At 43.6% G+C, this 27040-nt stretch overlaps 1 protein-coding gene across 1 annotated transcript in view; it reads right to left on the reverse strand.

Annotated features, from left to right (window-relative positions):
• FLT1 (fms related receptor tyrosine kinase 1) overlaps positions 1–27040 on the reverse strand; it is a 118493-nt gene that overhangs the window by 33434 nt on the left and 58019 nt on the right. The window contains exons 12-15 of the mRNA XM_080376377.1: positions 21305–21413; positions 10523–10813; positions 5331–5477; positions 3350–3481 (exon numbers count right to left, since the gene is read on the reverse strand). Coding sequence (XP_080232503.1) covers positions 3350–3481; positions 5331–5477; positions 10523–10813; positions 21305–21413 — 679 coding nt within the window. The remainder of the gene's footprint in view (positions 1–3349; positions 3482–5330; positions 5478–10522; positions 10814–21304; positions 21414–27040) is intronic.

A 27040-nucleotide genomic window follows, 5' to 3' on the forward strand; every position in this document is an offset into this window, starting at 1 on the left:
TGCAGAGGGGTGAGGGGGGTGGTGATTGAAGAAGTGCCACCAGCAGCAGCTTCTCTCTCTCAGCAATGACAGGAGCCAACAGGACTGTGCAGGTGTGCAGGGATGAGAGCCTGGACTAGTGTGTTGAGCCAGGAGCGAGCTCAAGCCTTGGGCTGGCGTGGGCTCATTAGGATTTCAGCTCTATGCATCAAGGTGCAGCTCAGGTGTCAACCAGGGAAAATGCAATGCCTGGGGTAGCAACAGTACTCTGCTGCACAAAAAGCGTCCCTCATCCCTACACCAATGTGATCTACCCTGCTTAGTCCGTGTGATCCTACGATTACAGCAGTGCAGCACTGGAAAGGGTGCTCAAGAGATGCTGAGGAATTTCCATCCTTGGAGGTTGTCCATGACCTAGCCAGACAAAGCCATCACTGACTGGATGTAGTGTTGGTGATGATCCTGGTTTGAGCTGAGGTTGAACTAGAGACCTCCAGGACTCCTTTCCAACACCCTTTGGTGGTCCTCTGAGGTAACAGGTGTCTAAGTGTCCCCTGATGTTCACCTTTCTCTTACAGTCACCTACATAACCCATGCTGAACCACATCCAGTAGCCGAGGGAATTCCATGGCAAAACTTTGTGGAAGCATTCCTGATGACTTCAGAGTCACAGTGACCCAAAAAGCACAACAACTTTTTGAGGTACAAAGTCAGAAATGTAGGTAGATAGAAAACCAGACAGTTATTTAAAAAGCAAACACCGTTTTCATAGTGTTGGAATAGTTCACTGAATGCTGAATAAATACGATGCTTTCCTTTTCAGCAGGGATCACATTAAGTTAGCAAGCAGCAGCTTTAAGATAGAGCATGTCGCTCTATTCATTTGCTTATACATCCAGATTTCAGTGAACATGAACTGTAAAAGATGCTCCTTCCTTCGTCAGCACACCCCCTTCAAATGGTGCAGCATCTCTGCAACTAGCTGCACCGCTGGCTCCTGCTGAGAGGGGGTGCGACGGTCCCCAGGAGGAGAAGCAGGACAAGGCTTTCATGGCAAATCATCCACTCTGCAAGCAGGGTGACCACCCGAAAGACAGCTGCCCAGGACAGCCTGTGTTCCCCCCATGCCCAGCAGCTTATGCCCCTAGGCTTTTAGGTACACGCTCCCCTCCGCCTGCTGGGTGCTCTGTCAGCCGTTTGCTGTTCCCGTTCCATCCTTGCAGATTCGCTGCCTCTTCAGTTCCTCAGCCAAGAGCAAGCGGACAGCTTGCTCTGACATGTCTACAAACTCAGCCCCTCTCCTCCTCAGGCAGCCCGGCAAGCATGGCTTCCAAAGCAAACATAGGCTGTGATTATTTAAAGATGGCCCTTTGATTCCACCATCCATTCATCCATCTTGGATACAAAAATAACACATTGTTTTATCTGTGAGTATAAGAATGTTTTTTCAGAGGAAATAAAGAGAGCAGACAACTTCCTTCCTGACTCATTCACAAACTACTCTTCCAATCTGCTAAACATGGCCATCAACACGAGGCATTGCTCTGCCCCCTTTGATCTGCAGCCCTGTGTCCCGGGAGCTGCCAGGACAGAGGGAAGGCTTTGGTGCTCACAGCGGCAGGCACAGGGTCTGTGTTTCTCAGAAAGACAAGCAAGTGGCAAAACCTAGAAAGACCCCTATGTTTAAGCCCTGATGTCGTCCCTCCAGGCTCAGGGACAGGGTGTAGTGAAAGGCTGCCATTCCCTGGGAGAGGGACAGACACTCCAGATCAGCGTAGGAATGAGAGAAAAAACCTCCAGTGACACCCCATCATGTAGTAGGAAGAGAAAGGGTGGAGAGGCATTTTCCTTGATCACAGCAGATAAACTGTCTCTCTTTTTAAATTCAGTCTCAAAGTAATAAATTTTAATACGGCAGTCTTCATCTCCTGCTTATTTAAAAGCTCCCATAAAAGTCACACAAGAATATTGCCAGTGGTCCCTCAGGACACGTAACCAGGGAAGAAGCCTTCCTGGCTGCTCTCTTTTCCCTCCTCTGGATCACAGCTAGGAGATATGACTTCCTTGAAGCCATCTGACAGAATGCTTGTGGTTGTAACAAACAGCCAAGCAACAACGATGTTAAAAATCAATACCATAATGAATTACATTGTTCAGCACTATCAATTAGTAGGATGCATTGGGCAGCAAGCACTTAGGCACAAGTTATTCTTTCAGCTATTATAGCAGCCATAAAAACCTTAACATTTTTCATAAGGAGATAGGGTGTTTTAACTCCTTGGTTACACGAATTAGGCCCGCCCACATGTACAAATATTTGTCCCTGACCTTTTAAAGCAAAACCATCATTGTATCATCAATAATCACCATTAACTGAGAATGCTAACAGGCTCATGACTGAAAATCAACTCTGATCTACTAGCTGTAATTGTCTTCTGCGGTAGGGTAGTATCCAAATACTCAGTAGTATTCAGATACATTTAGCAATTGTATGAGAACATCCACAGAAACAGAATCCCTGCCTGAGAGACCTGTTGGTAGACAAATTGTCTTCTGCACGTAGAAATTAAATGCATTTTGGACTATTTATTTAACATATGAGATCAATAAGATAGGTTAATTCAAAGTCAATTCATACGTGGCAATGTATGTTATATGTGAGTTATATGGAGAATTTCAGCCTACTTCTCCTACCTCATAATATATCAACCAAAAGGGTATTCAATGAAACTGAAAAGTCACTGAATAAACCTTATTTTTATGCAATGTAAAATTACTTGATAGAAGTCACTGCCACAGGCCTGAGTCAAGCTTGGCAGAAGGCAGAAACACACTAGACATTTAAATGAAAAGAAAAATAACTCAATGGTTACAGAAATAACTAGACCACACCTACTTCTTAAAAGTACCTCTGGAAAATGCATGTGTAGCTATCACTAGGCTAGAAACTTCTAGTCTGATCTGGCAGTTCACTTTACACTGAAAATAAACAAATGAATATCTCAGGCCTCTAATTTCTATGGAATTAACCTGAAATGAGAAAATGAGTGGCAGGAGAGTGTTCCTTGTTCTGTTTTTTGTTTGTTTTGATAATACTAAATTTACATTTGTCTTCTACCCTGACCTGATCTTTGTTGGGTTGAAGCAATTCTTCTTTTTAGGTCCATGTAAACACACTCGGAGTTAGCATTTCCTGCTAGGCTTCCTTTCCAACCTGGTACGCTTCCCTTGCTAGCTCTCACTAGGACTTCCTTCGAATTTCTGCCTTCACAGATCACCACATGAGTCCCAGTCACACCCCCATCCTTCCAGCCTGAGCAAGAACATCACCCTGGCAAGCTTGTTCTTCCCATTTAATGTCGTGCTTTACCTTGTACTGTGACATAAGCCGCACTCTCCACGGACCCTTTTAAGTTGGTGGCTATACACTGGTAAAGTCCTTCATCTTCCTCTTTTACTCTTTCAATAAACAGCATTCGGCTTCCGGGTCCTAAAATTATTCCTGTGAAATGAAATATTTTGCAATGAGAGGCAGCCAGGATATAAACAAAAACAGCCCCTTGTGTATCTTCTTCAAGTTCTTCTCAAAAGAAATCTGAGCCACAGAGAGCACAGCACAACGTTACCTGCAGGAAAGCTTGGATCTTTTGGGAATCTTTTGGAAATCAATGGTTACAAAGCACTTGTGTGAGTGAAAAAGCTCAGCCTAAAGGAATGGTCTTGGAAGCATGTGGTACCGTGTATACTGATTAGCACTGTGCACCCTGAGAAATGGGTGGTCTGATCACTTACGGGCGCAGGTTTGCCCCAGGAGCAGCTCAAGCCTAGAGCATTTCCAAGACTCAGCTCCATGCCCCCACCCTGGCCTGACGGGCAGCAGACACTCCAATCTCACCTGCCCACGTGGCATGGAACAATGGGCCCCTTCACAGAAGGACCCCAGTCAGTGCAAAAGTATATCCCATGAGGTGCACCCTAAAACACAGGAGTTATCTGAGGTTTCAACATCTTGATTATTCCAGCCTAGGTCAACCCAGAAGCCATCCTGGGCCATACTCCAGCAAGTGAGGAAGAGGCAGGGAGCACATTCGGCCTCAGGACTGCCTCTAAGGCACCGTATAGCCAGGAAACGTGCAGTCAAGTACATACTTGTGTGTTTGGCTCCATCAGGACTACTGTTCCATCAAAACAAATTCCCACCATCTATTTCAGGCACCTAACTAACTACAGTGCTCTGACCTGCCCTCTAGATACATCTTCCTGGCTCCTAATTTTATGTGTTGCATTACACCCAAGTTAAGACATATAACGTTCATTTCAGAAGGCAGTGTTAATAATACACATTACAACAATGTGGTCACTGTAAAGCTTCATGGAATCTGGCTCTAGATTAAGTTTATTGCCTGGGCTGCAAGTCTGCATGGGCTTCTAAGTCACTTGGAGAAATCCTCAGAGTTTTTCCCAGTTGCCTTTACTTGTGCTATAGCAATTTGGAGTAACACACAACAGAACCATGAACACAAACTTTCTAAAATGTTGCTATCGAAGACTACGCTTAGGACTGGTCCTACAGATCAAACCTCCTTGCACATTTTTGCTGAGCCTGTAACACTAGCTCATTGAGTGCTTCTGATTCAAATGTGGACAAATTCCCATGAGAAAGGCTTTGCCTTTTCCCCCCATCATTCACCTCCACCTGAACTCTCCAAGGAACATTTCTGAACATGGAGCCTTAGCTGATCTTTGAAGCCACATTCCAGACGTAGGAGTAAACATCTCCAACAGTTTTCCTGTAGCTGCAGCATGCCACCCGGGAAGCTGTTCCTTTCTGCTGCATAAGACCTGGACTCCTCTGCTGCCAGCAGATGCACTTTGGTTTTGGACTCCCCAGATATGGATTTAGCCTTGTGGCTAGGTTGTGAATCAAGAACAGACTTTGCATGCCTGACCACAGACTCCCCCTGGTACACCCATGCACTTCACACAAGCTTGGTTTTCTCCTGCCTAGCTATATGCTGGCCAAGACACCTGATCCTTAGGCTCCCTCTATAGTAAATAGAGAGAAATAATGTTTCTCTGAAGATGACACTTCTAAGATGCAAATTGAGAGCTATATTTTTTTCTACTGACTCCATAGAGACCCATTGTGTCTACACTTCCAGCCTAGCTGAGGTTTTGGAGTGAGACAGAATAACCTGGAGCACCCGTGCTGCTGCCTGCCTGCCTGTAATGCCCGGGCAATACTCCTTCCTTATGTCCAGGTATCGATGCCAGTGACTGCAAATGGCTACCTAAGGCAAACGGGTAAATAAAAACGCTGTAAAAGGTAGGCGAGTACACAGAGCTCTCACCTGATTCTTGCTGTATTTCCTCATGGTTTCTAAACCAGGATATGTGGGGCTCAGGGATGCCATGAACCTGGCACTCCAACATGGCAGAGTTACTGGTGTTCACTGTCTGATCCGTAAGGTGCCTCAGCAGGGCTGGTGCCTCTTGAGCTACAAGACAAAACAACACCTCCATTTTACATTCTTGTAACTGTGGGGGTTTAATTATCTTCCCTACCAGCATTTTACTGGTGTTAAGAGATTGCTATGGCTGTTCTACCAAGTTCATTGTTCACAGATTTTATTTACCATTCCAGTTTGCTTAAGAGCATTTGGTGTATACAGTGTACTTCCATTACTTAGCAATAGTAGGTCATGATGACCAACAAAGACCCAGTGATGACACTGTTTAAAAGATTTCCTTGGTTCCATTACCAATATCACATTTGTTTATCGAAAGCAATGCGTTTCTGTGAAAGCTCAGTTTTGCATTATCAAGACAAACAGTGATATCAAAGGTTTTAACAATTAGCAAGCCACCCTTGTAACAGAGTATCTGTGCATCACTGATAGCACCACGTGGCTCTGTGCACCACGATTCCTGTGAATGTGACTTTTATCGTTTACTTACTTTAAGGAGTACCGTTACAAATCATATTCAGTAAACTCACATCATCTAAACCCAGAAACCGTAAGCACAAAAGCATTATGTTACATGTCCCAAAGTCTTCATAAATTCTTCCGCTTTTGCGTTTCACATATTTGGCTGAACAAAACAAGGCCTGGCCAAACCACACCACAGCCTGCCTGCCAAAACTGTGTTGGTGAGAAATGTACCCATGTCCTCCGGCATCCCACAGACACTGGAAACTGACGGCAGGGGCTGAAGCAGGCCACACAGCACAGAAACACTGCTCCTTTTTTACTTTTATCTGCTGACATTCATATGAACGCAATGCAATAAAACACATTTCCATGACAGTCAGTGACAATAAGTATTGGAAGCGCAACTCATATATTCTGCTTCTGCTCAAGGGCCTCCCAGAAGGGCATTTCAAAAATTCTATAAACATCACGTTAAACTCATCCCTGAAAGAAGCAAACGACAAATTTTTCTCATCATTTCAGCCCTTTGCCACTCTTTCCCCCGTTTCATATAGAGCCGAAGGCCGTTCTGACAAAGATCAAGATACTTGCAACATTTAAGCACATGATATGGCAACATCCTTCTGTCACATTTGCAACTCTCACATCATCCTTTTTGGTATTTTGGTCCCTTTAAAGCAGCGATGGAAAATCCAGCGAGCTCCTGAGCAATCTCATAGATGCAGATGCTCTGCAGATTCCCTCAAATTCCCTGGTCTTCCAAGAACCGATTATTTGCAATCTTTCCCTTCAAGGATGCTGCCAGGATCAGTAGTTACTAACATGGTTAAGACATGCATCACAAAATATGAAACAAAACAAACCAAAGCAAAGCAGAAACCAACTCTTTGCAAATATTTTCTTTTAGGCTGCAATAGATACCGATACACCAAGTTCAAGTATAATATCAGCTGAATTTCCAGCATTCTGTGTTTGGAAGCTTATTTTCTATCCTTTTCAGAAAAACTGACTATCAGACACTTCCATCTTCACAATCATTCTGTTACCAGCTGCAAATAAAAACTCTCCAAAAAAATGAAGAACCTATGTACCACCAGCTTATGCAGCATGCATGAACCCTGTAGTACTACAAGCACTTTTGAAGTAGGCTCTTGAAATTAATTCCAGCACTGTCATGACTGTGCAATGACCAATTTGGGCTTTTCCGAGCTGCAAGTCTGTAATTTCCACAGGCAATGCTAGTTTTTGTTTACAGTGTAGCAGACAGTTCTCTCTTCCCAAACAGTAATGCTTGTGAGAGAGGCTGTAAAATAAATTCTTCATCACACACCTACATAATGACATGGTCAACAATATTTGCCTTGCAACCAAGAAGACTGCCCTCATCTCATTGATACCTTGCCTCGATTTTTGCACACTGTCTATGAACAGGAACCATCTGATGCATGTCCACATATGCACGCTGAGAGGAGCTCCACAGTTCACATTTATCGGCAGTCCCTGATGGACATCCCAGCCCAGACATCCAAAATGAAGGCGGACAAGGTGACACAACAAAGGCAAATCACACATTCTGTGAGTTATTTGTGATTAATTTTAATTTGTTTATAGCCATACACTAAAGATGGGGTTTCATATTAAGAAAAAACTTCACTTAAAACTTCTCATCATTCACATCCTTTCAATAATTTCTCTGCTGCAATCAGCTGATTTTTCAAAGACTTGGTCAAAATGAAGATTATTCTCTTATGCAAACCAACCATTTTCTCCCATTCATTTCTGCAGTGAAGCCAAGGGGGGCAGATTCCAGTGCCCCGCTCCGCTCACCCCAAAGCCAAGGGTGCCCTGGCTGCCAGCACACACAGTGCGGGGCTCAGTGCCCAGGGCATCCCCTGGGCTCATCCCCAGCCCTTGTGCCTGCTTGCAAACGCTGCCTTGCCAGGCTAAACTCTGCTCTCAGCACCCTGCGGAACTTCATTGTAGGCAGAGTTTGGCCCAAGGGAGCAACAGGGGGGTCATAGAGGGGAGAAGGGTACGCTGGTGCCAGAGCACTCAGCCGACCCGGGGTGGTAAGGAGGGAAATTCTGCATTTCCAAAAGCAAACAATGGCAAACAAGGGGAAAACATTACAATTAGTTCATTTGGGGATTTACTTTCGCATTCCAACCATTTTTTGCCCTTTATTATGATTATGTTGTCTGTTCACTTATCTTTATTGATCAGTACAAAAATATAAATACAAGCTCTTATTTTAACACTTAAAAAAAAAAAAAGAAATATAATTCACACCTTTCTCCCTAAATAATATATTATACAACAGAAAGCAGAGAAACACCTCAAAACAATGAGATTCTCCAGTCATCTGAGGACATCTTAAGTGACATCAGTAGTTTTTATCTGGCCCCCAAGAACTGCTTTCGTCAAATGTTTCCAGTGAGGTTTCTCTGTGCCTCCCAAACGTGGGCAGCCACATTGGGATGTTACAACATCCTGGCACAGCATGGCCCTCCGAGCGCTGGTTGGGACCAGCCTGGTAGGACGCCAACCAACAGTGATACACATCATCGCAATTCACTTCACAACAATTTCACAAAGGAAAAGTCTAATCGCCACATCTCTCTTTTTTTTGACCCAAACTCACATTGCCTAGCAACTGGCTGCTACAAATCACGCTCTGGCTCCTGATGCCATGGAAAATTCATAATGTCCTGTCATCACCGCCCACCTTGCCATCAAATGTCTTCTCACAAAACAGCCTTGTAAAAAAGGGGGATTCTGTATTGTAATTCTTCTGAAGACTTGCAAACGCTAAAGAGTGCACTTGCCCCATTTTTATGCAGTCACCAATGATTTCACTTGCTTTTTAGGCATGTTTTAGAAAAAAACAGAGTGCCAGATCCCTTTGCAAGAACACATTGTTTCTGGAAACCATCACACTAATAATGAACAAAAGAGCTACTGTATACAAGCAGGCTATAGGTGACATTTCAAGATATAAATGATTATTCTTCTCTTTACTCTGACAACTTCCAGGTTATCAATTGTTTTCTAAGCATTTTAGGCTCCATGAAACTGGCATTATGGGGAAATGCTATTGTTTACCCTTTCACACTTGACAAAAGCAATTCCCACGTGAAAGACAAGTTTAGCCGTGGGACACAGTCTCGATACCTAAAGGAGGAAATAGTCTGGTGAGTTCCCAAGCACAAGAAACTGTCATGTTGTCACCCTCTATTTTAAAAGCACAGCCACTTTGTTCCTTTGCTGCAGCTATTTTGGTCACTACGGTCTGTTTTGTTATGGCTTATGTAAATGCTATATAAATGATCAATCATAAATGTAACCAAAAATAATAAAAGCTATGCACTGTAAAAAAATAAAGTTATTAGATCTATTAAAAATAGCAACTTCTTCCTTATACAGAATTTATAATACACAGAAACATCTCACAGCAAAATCATGACGAAGGAAAAATAGGGGAAACATTCACAAGGAAGTGTAAGGTTGCCCTTAATTCTCCTTCAGGAGTTTGGCTGGTTCTTAATCCCCATAATAAATCCAATTGTCGTTTGCCCACCAAAAACAATCAATATTTTTAATGGTTTCAATTTTGAATTTGTATTTTTAAAAAGCATTAACTCACTGTGCTGGCTGCAACCTTGTCAGTCATATTAGTGTAATATTTCTCATTTCATAAAGTAATTACAACATTACAAATTCCTGAATCTTCAGGCCAGGAGCAATACTCACACTTTTATCAGTAGCTTTTTACATTAGTGCAGAACTGACTTTAAAAATTGACCAACACAGCAACTGGAAGTCTACCTGGATTTATTTGGACAAACACGGTTCACGTCTGTTTGTTTTAAAATCAACATTATTATAAATGATATGATAGGTCTGTGCATTATATCAACATTTTTATTTCTTCCCTGCATACTTCTTTTAGAAGACACTTTTTAAGATTAATGTACTTTAGTGTAGAAAATAATTTCAAATAAATAAGCATTAGAATTTGCTCAGCAGGTAATATTTATAAGTCCATCAAGATCAGATTAAAATAAAAAATATATAGTCCAGTCAATCTCAAACTGAATTGTGCTCATTCTGCACATTCAAGTTAATTTATTAAATGTCCGTTGTTGACTGAAAACACCAGTTTTTAAAGTTAATCAGTTTATTCAGCTTTGACACTTTTGATGAGGCCGATATCAAAGTGGAAGAAAAGACTGATCCAAAGTTTTCCTTATCGCTCAGTAGGAGACAGCAAGAGAAAAAATAACAACATGCAAAATGTAGCACAGGGGATCTTCCAAACCCCAGCTTCCACGTGCCTTGTCAAAGCAGAAAACACCCGTCTGAACTCAACTGGAAGCTCACGCGTTACGATTTTGTTTGCTATTCCTCCTATATCCAACCCATGGGGGAATGTGCACCACCTCAGGGCCTGAAAGGTAGCAACAGTAATAAAAAATCAAGATGATATGAGACACCTGTTACTGTTTAATGAGTCCTTTAATGTTTTACATTGCTTTGTGTTGTACAATCATTCCTTGTGCTTTTATATTTGAGGATCCGAGAGTAAACAGCCTTTTTGTTGCAGTGCTCACCTCTGATTGTAACGTCTTTCTTTTGAAGCACTTCTTTCCCCGTGTATATGTTCCTTGCTCGGCAGGCATAGGTGCCCGAGTGTGCCAGGGAAACATTCTTGATGGTCAGAGTGAGGGTGATGGAGTACTCCTTGTTGAGAGACCTTTTTGCTTTCGTTTGATTGTTGACCGTCCTCGGTAAAATCCAAGCAATGTCTTTGTACAGGAATTTGTTGGCCGAACAGGACAATACCAAATTCTCTCCTTCAATGGGCATTTTTTCCAAACTAATACGGAATCCACTCGGTACATCTGTCAAAAATGAAGAACGCTTTTTAGTTTATATGAAATGAATGAGCCAAAATTAACACGGCATATATTTTCCCTTTTATCAGGAAGCCTTTGAACTAATCAATATTGTTGTCTTCCTGCTGAAGTCTCTAATCTTTCCTTTTATATGCTAGGCTCCAGCTATTCTTGTAATTTGTCTTGGAGCTATGAGACACTCGGGCTCAGACATCAGTTGGTGTAAACTGAAGTCGCTTTTGGAAGTAATGAGTTTGTATAAATGTTATGCCAAGTTAAGACAGACTGGGGCAAGGTACCAAAAGCAGAATTATTTAAAGATAGCACTGTGGGACTGTGAAAAAGGAGGAAAATTCTGATCTCGACTCCAGCTCATGAACTGCATGAGAGAAAGCAAATCTCAAGAGGACAGCAGAAAAATACTGCAGCTTGTCATGCCTGGTTATATTATTTTCATGTTATTCATAAATAGTAAAGCAAATTATGTCTATTTCTTAAAAAGTGCTTAAAATACTGAAAAACTACTCTATCTGTGATTACATGCCTGAGGAACAGAGGTATTTACCCTCTACGTATTTTAAGTGTTTCAGCCACCCAAGAGGAAAGCAGAAACAATACCCTCTGGCCTGGGTGGCTGGCTGTGTGTGGGCAGCACCAGGATGAAAATCACTCTATTCGGGCTGCTTGGCATTCAACATAGGTGGACGATATTTCCACCTGAGAGAAATCAAAGACCACTGCACTAAACATTCATTAAATGTAAATATGGCCTAAGTTTTCACAAGGATTTTTTCATAACAGATTGTTCAGGCAGCAATAATTTAGCCAACAATTGAAAAAGCCATGTTTGCAGCTCATTATAATGTTTCTGCTGCTTCCTCCAGCTGGGGAGAAGTGCAGATCCATGGCAGGGCTGACTGCCTCCTGGCCACCTCCACCTGAGGCGCATCCCTCCAGCAAGGAAGAGTTACAGCACTGACCTCAGTGAAAGTAGAAGCAAGTTCCTGAGGGAAAGCACTTCCAAGTTTTACTCCTAGAATGCAACCTCTCTTGGCTTATTTGTAGCCAATATTCTGATAAAGTCATTTCCTTCTTCGGTCAAGTGATATCGACTTTGGCCATTTTCAATTGTTCTTTCACTGCTCATTGCTACGGCACTTGGCTGTGAACTTGCCTCAAAATCGTAAGAATGGTTTCATCTTTCATAAGGGAGAATTACGCCTTCTCTTGTCTCTTTGAGCATGAATAGCTCAACACCAACTTTCATTCCGTTCCATGCTTACCAGTGTCACTTTGGGTTTAATGTTGCATTAGCAGGGACACGTAAACAGTAGATCTCCAGTGAATAATATCACACATATTTCAGTAACCTCACTCACTGATGGACCAATCCATCCGAAAGCTTCTCCCTAAATCCCCACAATGCAAACTGAGCTGCCTTGCCTCCCCAGGGGGATCATGAACATGACCTGCTCACTGCTGCCTTTCAAAGTTCTGCCTGTTGGAAGTCCGGCATCAGTTGCTCCCTTTAATTTCCTCTTTCCCACACTCAGCCTTGAATGTTAAACACAGGGTAAATGAGCTCCTGCAAGTCCTAGATTGAAATTTTCTCTGACTGTAGATGCCTTCCAGGGAGAGGCCTAATTTCTGTTGATTGAGCTCATCATGCCCTTGCAGTGGGAGCAAGATATGTGCCTGTCATCAGCTGTAGTTCAGGCATGTAGTCCAAAGATCAGCCTAATGGAGGCAGCAACACTAACACATTAGATTGGATATTAAAGAGTGTGTTGACTTGTTCCTCTTACATTTCATTGGGATCCCTTTTTTTCCTTTCTCCAGTGAAAAAAATTATAAGAAAAACTTTAAATTTCGTGAACTCATTTATGAGTTATTATCATCAGCATCCTTTTTGAGATGTAAGAACACATGGTGCCAGATTCTGGTCCCAGTTGAGAACGTGTTGACTGGAAGTGCTACTAAGATGAAACCTTTCCTTCAGTGGGGTACAGCATATTTAGCTTAAGCCATCAGAAGGTAGACATCTACTTGAATACAGTTGTTTTGTGTATGGGACAAAGTTTACAGCCCATGGAGTAACACAGGTACCTCCAGAGGGCAATGCAACCCATCTCCTTAGGATGAGTCAAATTCCAGAGATCCTGATACCTCATGCTTAATTATGAAGAGATCCTACACGACCAGCTTAGGCTTAGATGCCTAACTTTAAGGCTCACGTTAGATGAAGTGAATCCTATGCTTGATTTTGTTAAAAAGCATTGAAATTAGACACACTTAAAACCAATCAAGGGTCCAAAGTTTTAATCATGGATAAGTATTTGGATGAAAGAAACTGCTGCATCTTACAGTTCATCTCAAATTGTTCTGTTATGTGTTGGGAAAGCCAGGGTATGGGCCTGAAATACTGATAATTTTTGGCTTTTGCAGATGCTAGAACTTAGTAAAAGCTAAGGAGAGCCAAGCAAAACTCTTAAGATGAAACTGAAGATCCCCTGGGACTGAGGCAAATGAACTATTTTTAACGTAAAAGGATAGCGTGCCAACAGAATACTGTAGTTGCAACTATGTCCATGTTGTTAGGTCTGGAGCTCTCCCTAGGTGTGTCTTCTGTGAAGACTATTTTCTGAATAAATCCAGGGACAAAAGCAAAAGCAAAATGCACAGGATTCCAAAAGAATAATTTGTTTAAAGGCCACGAGCCCCCTAATATATGACACCTCTCACCAATTGTTACAGGCTCAGGCTGGCTAAATAACGTGGCTGGGAATAATGTAAAAGGGTTTTATTTACTTTAGTGATTTGAAGCTTCCTGTGGAAATAGCTCCCAGGTTTCCTGATGGAAGATTTTGTTTATCTTTGCCAAGCACCATCAGGAATCTCAAAATAAAATGCGCTTAGTGACATTGGGAAACCAGGGAGATAAGGCAGAGCTGTTCCTGTTTCACCCTCTGTAATTGCAAACACACCCATGGACCTGCTGTGTGCCAGCAAAACAGCCCAAAATGTAGGGAAAGGGGCAGGCTAGAGGAAAGGGGGCTACCACAGTTAAATTTGGCATAGAGGTGTTGTTACAGAGACTGTTTCCATATCTGCGAGCAGGGGAGCTTCCAGAAATCACTTTTTTACATTGCTTTTATATATGGCTCACAGCTACTTTTGTACCCTGAAGAAAGATTTGCTTTTAGAAATAAGTCACTGTGACAACATCCCAAAAACACCCTTCATCTGACAGAGGCCATAGCAAAGGAAAGCTACTCTAGAGCCCATGGACTTCAAGTCCACGTCCATGTCATGCACCCTCAGGCACAGTGAATAAAATTATACCACTCTCAAACCTCCCAGAAAAACTTATGCAAGTTGCACTTCAAGCCCAGAAGTAATGAGATTTATAATAACTTTAAAAAGGGCTTGTTCTTACTGGGCCCTTTCTGCTATATCTTCTTGCACTTACTTCCTCACATCTACCTGTTCCCTGAGGGTGTGAAACATGCCACCGCTGAACTAGGGTAGCTGGGACAGGCTCTGCCTTCCCACCACCTTCCCAACAGTTTCTGCCTATAGAGAAGAGACTCCTCACACCACCACAGAGCTCCCTGGAGCATCTGCATTTTTGCATCCCCAGGAGAAGGCCTGAAGGAGATTACCTCCAAGGACAGGGATTCTTCCTGTTCAGGACAGGCTTTGTCTCCATGTGCTCTTTGGAGTCCTTTCTGCCTTGTCCTTTTTACAAAGGGCAGCAACTCCTCTTCCTACAAGGGATCACCTTCTCCTGCTCAGACACTTCTCTTACTTCTAGATACTTATTTTTGTGTGGCTCAGGTTGGCTTCAAACCAACTGACCCAACATAAGATAAACTAACCCAAGCTGTCATGCAAGACTTGAAGTATTTGTTTTGGACTTCGCAGTGTCCTGTTCACATCCATCAGCATTTAGGGTTCTCGGTTTTTTATTTCCTCAACGTTTTGTTCAGCAAAGGCTGGATGTATTTGTTTCAGTGATGTGAAACACAGGCTGTTACCCAGCCACAGCAATTTGGTCTCAGCCCAATGGAGGAGTGTTATGATTACAGCACGTGAACTCAACTGATGCACTATGTGCACGAAGCAGAAGAATGAGCCTAACTTGGTTTTTGTAAGGACAAAACAGCAGTACTGTTTAAACTGCTTTCGATCAGTGCAACTGAGTGTCAGTGGATGATCAGGACTTTCCATGTCACACAATTGAAGTGCTCAGCTCCAGGAACTCAAAGGACAAATGCATTTCAACTTCACCACCCTATACAGAAAGTTTGCCACCAGTCAAGATATTAAGACTTTCCAAACCAAAATAAAGCTGCCACTCCTCTTTCTGAACACCAGCCAATACAAGAGTCTTCAAAGGAAGCTCATAATATTCTGCATGTTCTCATGTAAGCTTTGGTATCAAGGAGAAGGATTTCCATCTATCCCTGGTCAAGATCTAAGAATATGAGATCTAAGTGAGGAAGCTTAACTCCTTCATGTCACTGCACTAAAATATCTGAAAATGTCATCAAAACTTCCATACGGAGATTTGGATACAGCAAACGGGGCCCATCAAAACACAGCTTCATTTGGTTTCAGGATCTTCCATGCAGCATTTTGAAGACTGAGTAAGAGTTAGAGAAGGCCAAATTCAGCATCTCGTACATTAAAAGAGCAACAGCCTCAGTGAGTGACTCTCAGTGACTGCTCAAAGTTATATGTGAAGTCCCCACATAAAGATGAGAATATAGCACCACTGGCAGGTTGATTTATGGAGAACTATGTGGTGCTGTTTAGCTTTCTGTCCAAACAGAAACAATGTAAGATAACTGATTTGAGAGCAGGGACAGCAGTCCAAGGTGGCAAATGTTCTTGTCACATCCATTAATAGAACATAGAGATATTCTTCTTGTTTCTGTATTTTAACAAACAACTTGCCTATGTGTCACTTATCTGTTTATACTTCTCATGCTTGTTCCCAAATTTCTGTATTTATAGATAATTGGCACTTTCTAAATGTGGAAGTGTATTAAGATATGATAAGCTTTAACAGCTGTAGACACCCACGAGCAAGGTTGGCAAGGAGGAACTGTACCAGCAGCATGCAGTGGACATCACAAAAAGAAACTATGAGTGCTCGTAGTAGGTGACTCTCTGTTGAGGGGCATTGAAGCATCCACCTGCTGACCTGACAGGGAGTCATGAGAGGTATGCTACCCTCCAGGAGCTAAGGTCCTAGCTATTGCCGGGAAAGTGCCACAACTTGTCAAGAGCACAGACTACTGTCCATTGCTACTCTTTCATGGGGACATGAATGACACCACAAGCCAGAACCTGGGCAGAATCAAGGGAGACTACAAAGCCCTGGGGGTGCACAGGAAAAGTACTGGCGCCCAAGTTTCTTTTCTTCCCCTTAACCAGTTAGAGGAAAGGGTGCAGCCAAAAATAGATGTGTAACACAAATCAATTTTATTTGATGGGTTTTATGACTGATGCTATCATGATGGTTTTGATTTTTTATGACAATGGGACATTCTTCAATGATTATATCTTATTAAGGAGGGATGGGATCCACCTGTCTAAAAGAGGCAAGGGAATATTTGGCAGCAGGCTGGCCAGCTTGGTGAGGTGGGCTTTAAACTGAAAGACTTAGGAGGTGGGGTCCAAAATGGCGATGCTCACACCACTGCAGCCAACTGGGGAATAAGCCAAGCCAACCAGAGCAGTGAAAAATGTTCCTTAGTTGCTTCCCAAGATGAGAATCAAAGACCAGCCACCTCAAGCATACATATATGCATGCAGCCTGAGGAACAAAGAGGGGGAACTGGAGCTCCACACCCACTCAGAAAATTGTATTGTAGGAATAACTGAAATGTGGTGGGACAACTCATGACTGGAGGACTGCAATGGATGGCTATAGCATGTTTCATAATGACAAGCAGAAAAGAAGAATGAGGAGTTGTGCTCTGCATTAAGGAGAATCTTGCCTGTATAGAAGTGAAGTATGGTGATTGTGGAAGCCCTATCTAATGTCTCTGGGTCAAGACCAGAGAGGTCTTGAAGGGAAACTTACATTAGGCATCTGCTACTGACCTTGTCGGGTCCTGCCCGTGGGTCACACCAGCCCCAGGCAGCGCTACAGGCTGGGGCAGGGGGCTGGGAACTGCCCGGTGGGAAAGGGCCTGGGGGTGCTGGCTGACAGCCGGCTGGGCATGAGCCCCCCGTGTGCCCAGGTGGCCAAGGGGCCAGCAGCAATGTCCTGGCTCGTGTCAGAAACAGTGTGGCCAGCAGGGCCAGGGCAGTGACCGCCCCTGTACTGGGCACTGGTGAGGCCGCACCTCGAACCCTGGGGTCAGTGTTGGGCCCCTCGCTGCAGGAGGGACGTCGAGGGGCTGGAGCGTGTCCAGGGAAGGGCAGCGGGGCTGGGGAAGGGGCTGGGGCACAAGTCCTGTGAGGAGCAGCTGGGGGAGCTGGGGGTGTTCAGCCTGGAGAGGAGGAGGCTGAGGGGAGACCTTATCGCTCTCTGCAGCTGCCTGAAGGGAGGGGGTAGACAGGTGGGTCGGTCCCTTCTCCCAGGTAAAAAGGGACAGGACGAGAGGAAATGGGCTCAAGTTGCGCCGGGGAGGTTTAAATAGTGTAGGGAAAAAAATGTCTTCACAGAAAGGGTGACCAAGCATTGGAACAGGCTGCCCAGGGAGGTGGTAGAATCATCATCCCTGGAGGTGTTTAAAAAACATACAGTTGTGATTAGCAACATGGTTTAGTGGTAGACTTGGCAGTGCTGGGTTAATGGTTGGACTTAATCTTACAGGTCTTTTCCAGCTTAAAAGATTCCATGATTCTATGACCTCCAAACCAAGATGCTAAGGCCAACGAAGCAGATTTTGGGTCAGTCAAGCAAGCTTCAGGTCAACAGAACATGGTTCTTATGGGTGACTTCAGCTACCCAGGTATTTGCTGAAAGAACAATACAGCAGCTCACATGCCATCCATCAAGTTCCTGGAATGCACAGAGGGCTGCTCCCTCACACAAATGTTAGATGTGCCAACCAGGAATGAGGCACTGCTGGACTTGCTAACCACAAACGCACTTTGTAACATCTCAGTGACAACCTTGGCTCCAGTGATCACAATATTGTGGAACTTGGATCCTACTGAGCGTGCTGAAGGTTAGTATTAAGACAAAAGTTTCAGATTTTAGAAGAGCAAATTTCACTCAGAGCTCAGTTGGGAGGGATTCTGTGGGAAGCTTCCGTGGAGGATAAAGAGCTAGTGAGTGCTGGGAGTTTTTCAAGAACTTTCTCCTGGAAGCACAAAAGCAGTTCATCTTCGTTAAAGGTAAGGGAAGAAGGTGGACCAGGAGACTCCCTTGGCTTAACTGCAAGCTTCTGAGTCTGCTCAAAACTGAAAGAGAAGCATACTAGAGATGGAGAAGCAGACAAATACCCATTGAGAACTACAAGGGTATAGCCAGGGTGTGCAAAGATGCAGTTAGAAAAGTGATATCTCAGCTCAAATTAAAAATGGTCAGAGATGTCAGAAACTACAAAGGTTCTTCAGGTATGTAAACAACAAGCAGAAACAGAAGGAAAATATTGGCCTGCTGTTAAGCAGGAGAGGTGAATTAGTCACCAACAACGCTGAAAAGGCAGAGGTTCTCAACACTTTCTTCACCTCTGGCTCTACCAGCACTGTAGGGCCCCAGGCCTTGGCAGCAAAAATCCAGTTTGATGCAAACACAGACCCACCGTCAGTGAAGGAAGAGTTGGTATGTAAGCCATTACAGGAGCTTGACCACTATAGATTGATGGGCCCTGACAATATCCATCTGAGGGTGTTGAGAGCTGGCTGACATCGGGGAGAGGCCACTCTCTATAATCTATGAGAAGTCATGGAGATCAGGGGACATCCCAGAAGACTGGAAGAAGGTTAATGTCACCCCAGCTACAAGAGGAGCTTAAAGGAGACTTTATGAAATTGTAGGCCCATCAGTCTTTCTTTAATCCCTGGGCAAGTTATGGAACAAATCCTCCTGAGGACTATCACAAGTCAAATGAAGCACATGATTGGGAAAAGCCAGCACAGATTCATCAAGGGCAAATCGTGCCTGACAAACCTCATCACCTTCTACAATAAAGTAACATGCCTACTTGATGTGGGGCAGGTAGTGGACATTGTCTACCTGGGTTTCTCCAAGGCTTTCGATGTGGTTTCCGACAGCCTCTTCCTAGAGAAACTGATGCATTACAGCCTAGACAAGTGGTCCAGGTGGTCGGTGGGGAACTGGCTGACAGGCCACACAGAGGGGGGTGGTAAATAGCTCCTTTTCACACTCACAACCTGCCACGAGTGGGGTCCTTCAGGGATCAATATTGGGCTCAACACCATGTCACATCTTCACAAGTGATCTGGATGATGGGATCAAGTGTACTCTGATGAAATTTGCTCACAATACCAAACTGGGTGGGGAAATGGACATTTTGGAAGGGAGAGCCACCCTGCAGGAAGACCTGGGTAGGTTGGAAGAGTGGCCTAACAAGAACCTTATGAAGTTCAACAAGGACAAGTGTAAGGTCTTGCATCTGGGAAAACATAATCCAGGACTGCAGCACAGGCTGGGCTCTACTTGGCTGGGGAGCAGCTCTGTGGAAAGGGACCTGGGGGTCCGGGTGGACAACAAGCTCAGTATGAGTGAACGATGTGCAGCTGTGGCAAAGAAAGCCAACTTGATGCCATCCCCGCTACACAAAAAAGGTGTGGACAGGCTGGAGAGGGTCCAGAGAAGGGCCACAAAGATGATCGAATGACTGGGAACCTGCCATATGAGGAAAGGCTGAGAGAACAGTGTTTGTTCAGCCTTGAGAGAGGAAGGTTTAGGGGACACCTTATCATCATGTTCCAGTATTTAAAGGGTGGATACAAAGAAGGTGGAGAATCCCTTTCTACAAGGAGTCACATAGAAAAGATGAGGGGTAATGGGTATAAGTTACTCTTGGAAAGATTCCAAATGGACACAAAAGGAACATTTTTCACAATGAAAACTATCAGCCATTGGAATAATTTCCCCAGGGAAATGGTGGATTCCCCAACACTGGACACCTTTAAGATTCAGCTGGACATGGTGCTGGGCCATGTTGTCTAGACTGTGCTTTTGCCAAGAAAGGTTGGACCAGATGATCCTTGAAGTCCCTTCCAACCTGGTGTTCTAGGATTCTATGATTCTATTACAGCTAGTCAGAATACTTAAAAAACCCACGTATTTTCATTCACAAAATGTGGAGGGGGGACATTTTTCAAAGAACTTTTTTTTTTTTAACCAAATCTAGTGAATGTGTGTCTATAATCTTTTGATATCTCTCAGTATAGTAACAGAATGAGTCTCACTAAAATCATTCATCAGAATGATAAGCAAAAGATTAAGAAAAAAAAAACAGATAAGGAAGCAAAAATTAAAAGGGATACATTAAAATTATTTTTCCATTTTAGCATCAAGGTTATGATTTTGGGATTAAATTATCAGAATATTTTAATATTTTTGTCTTTTCTCATGTTTCTGAATGAATTACATTTCTTTAATGATCTACCCTGAAATCTTTCATCAGCCAAAGTGCTCTATGAACTACCGCTTTGTAAACAAAACCAAAATAAAATCTTTTGCCAGAAAACAAATCCTTTGTAATGGCATGTGGAGACATTATACTGCTAAATCATGCAGTAGTTATTCTCAAAAACTCATTGTGGGTTTTTTTCAGTAATTCTGGAAGTCAAACATTTAATGATTTGTTTCTGAACCTGAAAACATATAAACACATCCATTAATGGAAAAATAACTGGAAGCGTACTCAAATGTGCAGCTAATGCAAGTCTCGGTGTCATGCCCTAAATGACATCCAAGGCTGCCTTTGTCAGAAAAGGGAACAGAACTCTGTAGTTTGCACCCTGATATTTTTCCACCTAAAAGTTGCCATAGCCCCCGAGAACTGTGAGGGGCTGCCCGCGTACCCCCAGACATCTCTCCTCTGGCACCATACTGCCTGCAGGTGCTGGCACTGCTCTGGACACCATGTGGTGAGACCTCCTGTTTGGCCACAGGATGCGACTGCAGACACTGTCAATGTCACACATGGAATTGGCTTACTGGTGTATGAAAAGACAGTAAAATTTCATGTACGGAACGACTGCAGAGACTACGTGATTTAAAAGAGGGAATTACAGGCTGCTATATTTCTGAGCAATTTGTGTCATGCTGGATACTTGATGGAGAGATGAGTCATTCACCAGTTTGGTGTCCTTAGAAATTCAGACCAGCTGCTGTGAAAATCCCTTCCAGGATCACCCAAAAGCATGATATGAGTTTACATGTGCACACATTACAACAATTGCCAAACTGTGGTATATGAAAAAGCCACAACAGCCTAACAGTTACAATCACAGGACCAGAAAACATGTTTGGCTCTAGTGGGGACTAGATCTTACCTGTTACAATAAAGCTGATGTTTCTTTCAGATTTTCCCACTTTATTGGATGCCACACAGCTGTAGATTCCAGAAGATTTGGTTTCAGCTACAACGAGAGTGCTAGCAGTCTGCAAAAGAAAGAAGAGGGTTAGCTCTGGTTTGCTTAGGAACTCATTTAAAGCTTCCCTTCTCTTTCTCCTAAGTCACCACTGACAGTGCCGTGATCCACTCCCTCTGTTCACTCAGTGATGAGCACCACTGGGGCTGTTTAAAGAAGATGTCACCATATACAGCTTTGGAAAGAGTGGAAGAATAACAGGAAACAAGCTCCTTGGGTGACCCTGACATTATCAGAGCCATCATAACCAAAAATCTTTGAAAGCGCCGTTCAGATTGATTTACCTCTTGCTGCTGATGTAATTATAAGCTACAAAACATGAAGCTTACCACCTGAGGAGACAGGCAGCCTACAGGAGAGCTGAACTGCAAAGGGAATAGGTGAGGCATGCCTCAGGCATTTGGATAATGCTGGGAAAAAAGTATCCCTGTTGGCACTAAATGCATTTGATTTCTCTTTCGTTTTCTCACATATGTATCAGGTGAGAAAGGATAGGGGAAAAAGAGACACTCATCCTCTTTTGGACTATTTCCTCCTCTTGGATGTAACATTCCTATTATTAAATATTAATATGTCAGTTTTCTTTACATTGTATTCTATCGTCACCTTAAGAGGTTCAGCACACTAAAACATTCGCTAAATGATATGACTTGCAGGATGAGATGTTGGAAGGCCAGAGACAAACAACACCCAACGTACCATTAGAAAAATAAAAAGCATCATAGTAATAAGAGTTATATCTTCATGGTGATGGAAAGCCATGGTCTAATGACTTGGGTACTAAGTGAAAGAAGAAAGTTATACAGAAGCAACTGAGGTGTCATTCTGATATGGAGCTGAGACGCGGGGCATGCACACGGAGCTTAGCAGTGGGACATGCTCTCAGATACAACTTGGCAGAAAATTTTCTGTCTGTCTCTGTTTTACTTCTGTAAAACATGCTTTGGCTGGAGCTACAGGCAAAGCTGAGACAGCGACAAAAGGAAATTGTACGGCTGCAGAATCCCATTGTTTGAAATTACTTGGCTTTTCTAAAAATCTTCAAAATAATTTTTTGTGCAATTACTACATTCTTTTAAGTCTGCCTGATTGCTGGAGTCCAGAGACAAGCACAAGAGGATGAGTCAGCAAAAAATAAGGACCAGATACCTACATTTCTACGTAAACACTGGCTGAACATTTGCACTGTTTCTATGTTTCCTTCTCAGAGACTTCGTGGCTATCCCCAGACTCCCTGTTGAATCCCTAAATAATATAGATCTTCTGTTTTCCCAGAACATTCTTTTGTAGAAAGAGTCTATTACTTTTCCTACTACTCAACCAAACACAGTGGAGTCAAATTGTTTCATTTTGGCTTATTCTTTTTAGAAACCCATCCTATGGCAAATTCAAGACTACAGGTGATGCTAACAGCACCTCTACCCTGTTAAGCTGTCTCAGTGGTCAGCTACCTGTCTGCTAACAAAATACACCTTATTTCTAGCCAGAATTGTTCTAGCCTACCTTTTTTGGCTCTTCTGTGAGATGAAAGAGGCTCAGTAATACTGGATGGATAATTACAGCCCTTAAAAAACATGTTGCTGTTTTGCTAAATTCAGTAGGCTGACCTCTACAAATTCCTAATTATAAAGCGTGGGCCCAGCCCTGTCTATATTTTGTCATTCTCTTTGAATTCCTTCCAGTTTTTAAACATAATTTTGCAAAGTGTGGACACAGGGCCCAGAACCGCGATTCCTGCAGCCGTTTTACCAACACTAACTCAGAATAGAAGGAAGTCCCGTAACATCTGCCAGAGGGCTAATGTGGGTGGTTAAACACTGCTTCTGCCATCCCAGACTGTCTACCACAAAATTACCCTTTTTTGTGTTAATGGGTATGACCTCATAGCAACTTTGCCCAGGTAGGAACAGTGACCTAAAAAGCACGGGGAAGGAGAAAGAAGCTCTTTTCTAACTCCAGGACACCTGTCTTTATCCTACCATATCCAGAACCAGAGCATTTCTGAGCCTGAAAAATGCATGTCGGTTATTCCTCCTGCAATTACTCCAATGGTTTGGAAAGGTTTTAGTAGTATCAAACTGTATTTTGTCCTGACTTTATCAGCTATCAGTTCTTAATGAAAATTTGTTCATCCTGACTTTTACTGCTCCAGCCCCCTATGATGTATTACTTTTATTACAATATATACAGTTACACTAATGCAGTATGACTGCGGTTACTGAGCAGAGTGCTTACAGATTGTGCTTTTTTGTGTGTGTTAAATGGCCCTAGAGAACATTCCTTGGTACTGAAACCCAGCAATTTAAACTGTTAGCTTTTCTTCGGCATTGTTTTCCTTTTGACCAACTTGCACTGTCCCAAATACTCCTCTAGCGCAAGCCAAGGATCACTTCCAACAGGCAACTTCCATGCAACCAACATCTTTTGGAGGGCAAGGGAGATAAGGCACGGGCCTTAGTGCCAGCAAGCAGTCATTGGTATGTTTACTTGACTGAGGCAGAGAAAGCCATAGCATCTAGGATAAAGCAAGACTGACTTTGCAACAGAACAGAATATTTTAGAGACAACATGTCTCTGCATAAATCTTTTAGCTTATAAATTAGTCATAAGGATAAGATAACATCTCTTTAAATAGTTTGTGAGCCCTCCAGTGGTGCAGTCTGTGTGCTGCATTGTGGATGCCAGCCAAAACCCACCAGAGATGCAGTGTGTACAAAACCAAGCCTGGCACGTTGCTGTTTATTGAGCAAATTATGGCTGTTTGAGATCAGTCTGTGCTGCGTGGTTCCTCTACACAGCTGTTACTGAAAAAGGAGCAAGAGAAAAAGTTCTTGCAGCCTCATATTGTCTGGCTTCACGACAGAGACTTGCAGACTGGATTAGATATGGAAAGTCTGAATCCAATTGCCATGATCCAACAGAACAGGGCAAATTCTTCCTGGCATGCTCGGCATCTTGAGCATCAACTGTCCACAAACCCCATTTACCACCAAAGCTTTGATCCTTTATTCCTCCTTTCTGCACCCATCAGCTCAGCTGAAGCACTACTCTACAGGCTTATCTGAAAGCCTGGGGCTAGGGAAGCAAATCCCATGCTGCTGCTGATTCTGCCAGCAAATAAAAGAGCCATAAAGCAGAAATTCTGAGAGATGGAAGAGCAAAAAAGATTCGTTTGTGGTGGAAACTGATGAGGAAAAGACCAGGGGGGGAAAAGAGTGCAAAGAAACCAGCACAATCATCCTTAGAGCCAGGGTGGGCTAGTTTTTCCCCTGGAGCATCTTCTTGAATATCTCTTGTCTCAAAGTAGCTTAGATAGAGGATCCTTACTGCTCCAGCTGACAGCAGAGAAGCAAGAAGGGTTTTCGGAAAATGGTGGCAACTTGACTCTTGCCTGACTCCTAGAAGGCCTCTGCAGATGCTGGCATAAACATGTTTCATTCAGAGATTGCAGTCCTAACTTCTCAAAAGAGCCCATACATTTAAAAAGCAAAATATCGCCCTCTCAACATTAAGCAGGTTATTGCACATCTGCCAAATATTGTTGATTCCCTCCTAGTTACACTTTTAAATCCTCACCCCCTTAAATTTATCTTTGGCTAAAGCAATATTATTTAGGAAGATCTATATTGAAATATTGGCAGCACACCATTTGATGGGCCTGCTTATGCCGAAGGTATGCATGCCTCACATATTGGCAAGGAGCATCAGTGCAAAACATCTGGACAACGTGCTTCACCTTCAGGACCGTCACAAAGAAACACCAAAATATCTTCAGTAGCAGGACACGAATACGTGCAGGACAGCACCCTCTTCCCCCTTGGGGTCAGACAGGCAAGTCACCGCTGTGCAGCAAGCAGAGCTGCGGTTTCCCTCTGCGTCCCATGTTGTCCGCCTCAAACAGGCCGTGAGGCTGAGTGCAGCTGGCCCGTGAGGAGGTCACACACAGAGAGCCATGCCACGGGCACTCCCTGCCCTCCTCCCCAGGGCTGTAGGTAGGGTGAGGCAGTGCTCGATTCGCACCTCCCTAGCGCACCAAGGGAGGCGATCGATTCCAGGAGCTGGAGGGGGCCGCAGCTTGGCAGAGGCGGGTGCCAAGTTCCACTGGTTTTAATCTCACCAAGGGCTCGGCTCAGCTGGCACTTCCCAGCGATCTGCTTATAAGTGTTGACAGCGATTCTAGTAGCACTCAGGAGGGCCCCAGGAGAAGTTACAACATGCTGAAGAGAGGCAAGCTCTGCTCCCACTGCTATCTTTAGCCTGGCTTCCTAGGAAGATGACACTGTCTGTCTGTCTGTCCATCTGTCTACCAATCTGTCCCTCTGTCTGCCAGTATCCTCTCCTCCTCCGTGCACTCAGTGATTTTTTAATCCATTGCCCAGTTTCAACCAGAATTGACAGACAACTCAAAGCTCATAAGATCTCACGCATTTCATGAAAACCAGCTGTTGGGTAGAGGAGAAAGATCTAAATGAGCGTTGCTGTAGTGAGCTAAACAGCTCTCTCTTCTGCTTTGGGTTCCAGATGGCCAATCAGCACTGATGTACTGGCCAGACAGCTGGCACATGTAGGGACTGAGAATAGGCACAACACAGGCTTCCTCCTCTCATCAGTAATGAGGGGACATGGAAGAGAGCTAGAGGTTTAAGTCTTGGTCATAGAAGATGCAGGAGAGACGGACCCCTCCTGTTTTGCATGGTCACACCTTATCAGTCAGGTCCAGGAAGGACTGACTCTTCTGACTATCTAGCACTTCACCTTTATGTTGGACAGGCATGGTTTTTAACACAATCCACAGTCAGCACATGTCAGCACTGCTGCCAGCCAAACCAGAGATGGCCAAGGGCAAGCCCAGGTTTGGTCTTGCAGAATCCTGTTACAGGGACATTACTTTCCATCTTCCTGAAGTCAAGTGGCTTTGACATTCACAAGAGAAGGGGCCACTAAAAACTTGTGTCAGTAAGGTATTTTTACAGTGGAAAACAAGGCCATAAATACATACATACATAAACATACACATACAGAGATGAATGATAAACCACAACTTCATGCATTACTATTCTTCATGCACAATTCCTGGAGGCATGCATTGTGATACAGACCCAGCTTTCACAGTACTTGTTATTGTCAGTGGGACCCCAACATCTGCTAGCAGCAGAGGGACAGGGCAGTCAGGGGCTGCCTGTTCCATTTCAGGTTCTCAAGAATGTGGCTCTAGTAGGTTACTTCCCAAAAACAAGGGGGTTTTGTCCCACTCCCTTCATTTTTTCCCAGTACTCAATTGCCCTCCAGCCTACTATCTCCTTCCCTTGGATTTATCATCTTTTCTTCTTGGCCAATGCTTCCTACTCTCTCTCATCCATCTTAGTGCTCTTTTGTGCATTCTCCATGCCCAGGATCTTTGTCCACCTCTCCTACAGCTCCCTGTCCCTTCTAGCCCTGTACAAGGAGTACTGACTCCTTCTTTCAAAGCTGTTGATAAACCAGTGTGTGCCTGCACACACAGGAGAGAACAGTTGCCTGATATGTATGCACTGATATCAATGAATACACCACCTCTTTGTACCTGATCATTGCAGGTAATTCACAAATTGACATTTTAATGGACACTGATTATGCTAAGAATAAGAATAATCATCA

The sequence above is a fragment of the Falco punctatus genome, assembly GCF_963210335.1.
Source record: "Falco punctatus genome assembly, chromosome: 2".
Lineage (NCBI taxonomy): Eukaryota > Metazoa > Chordata > Aves > Falconiformes > Falconidae > Falco > Falco punctatus.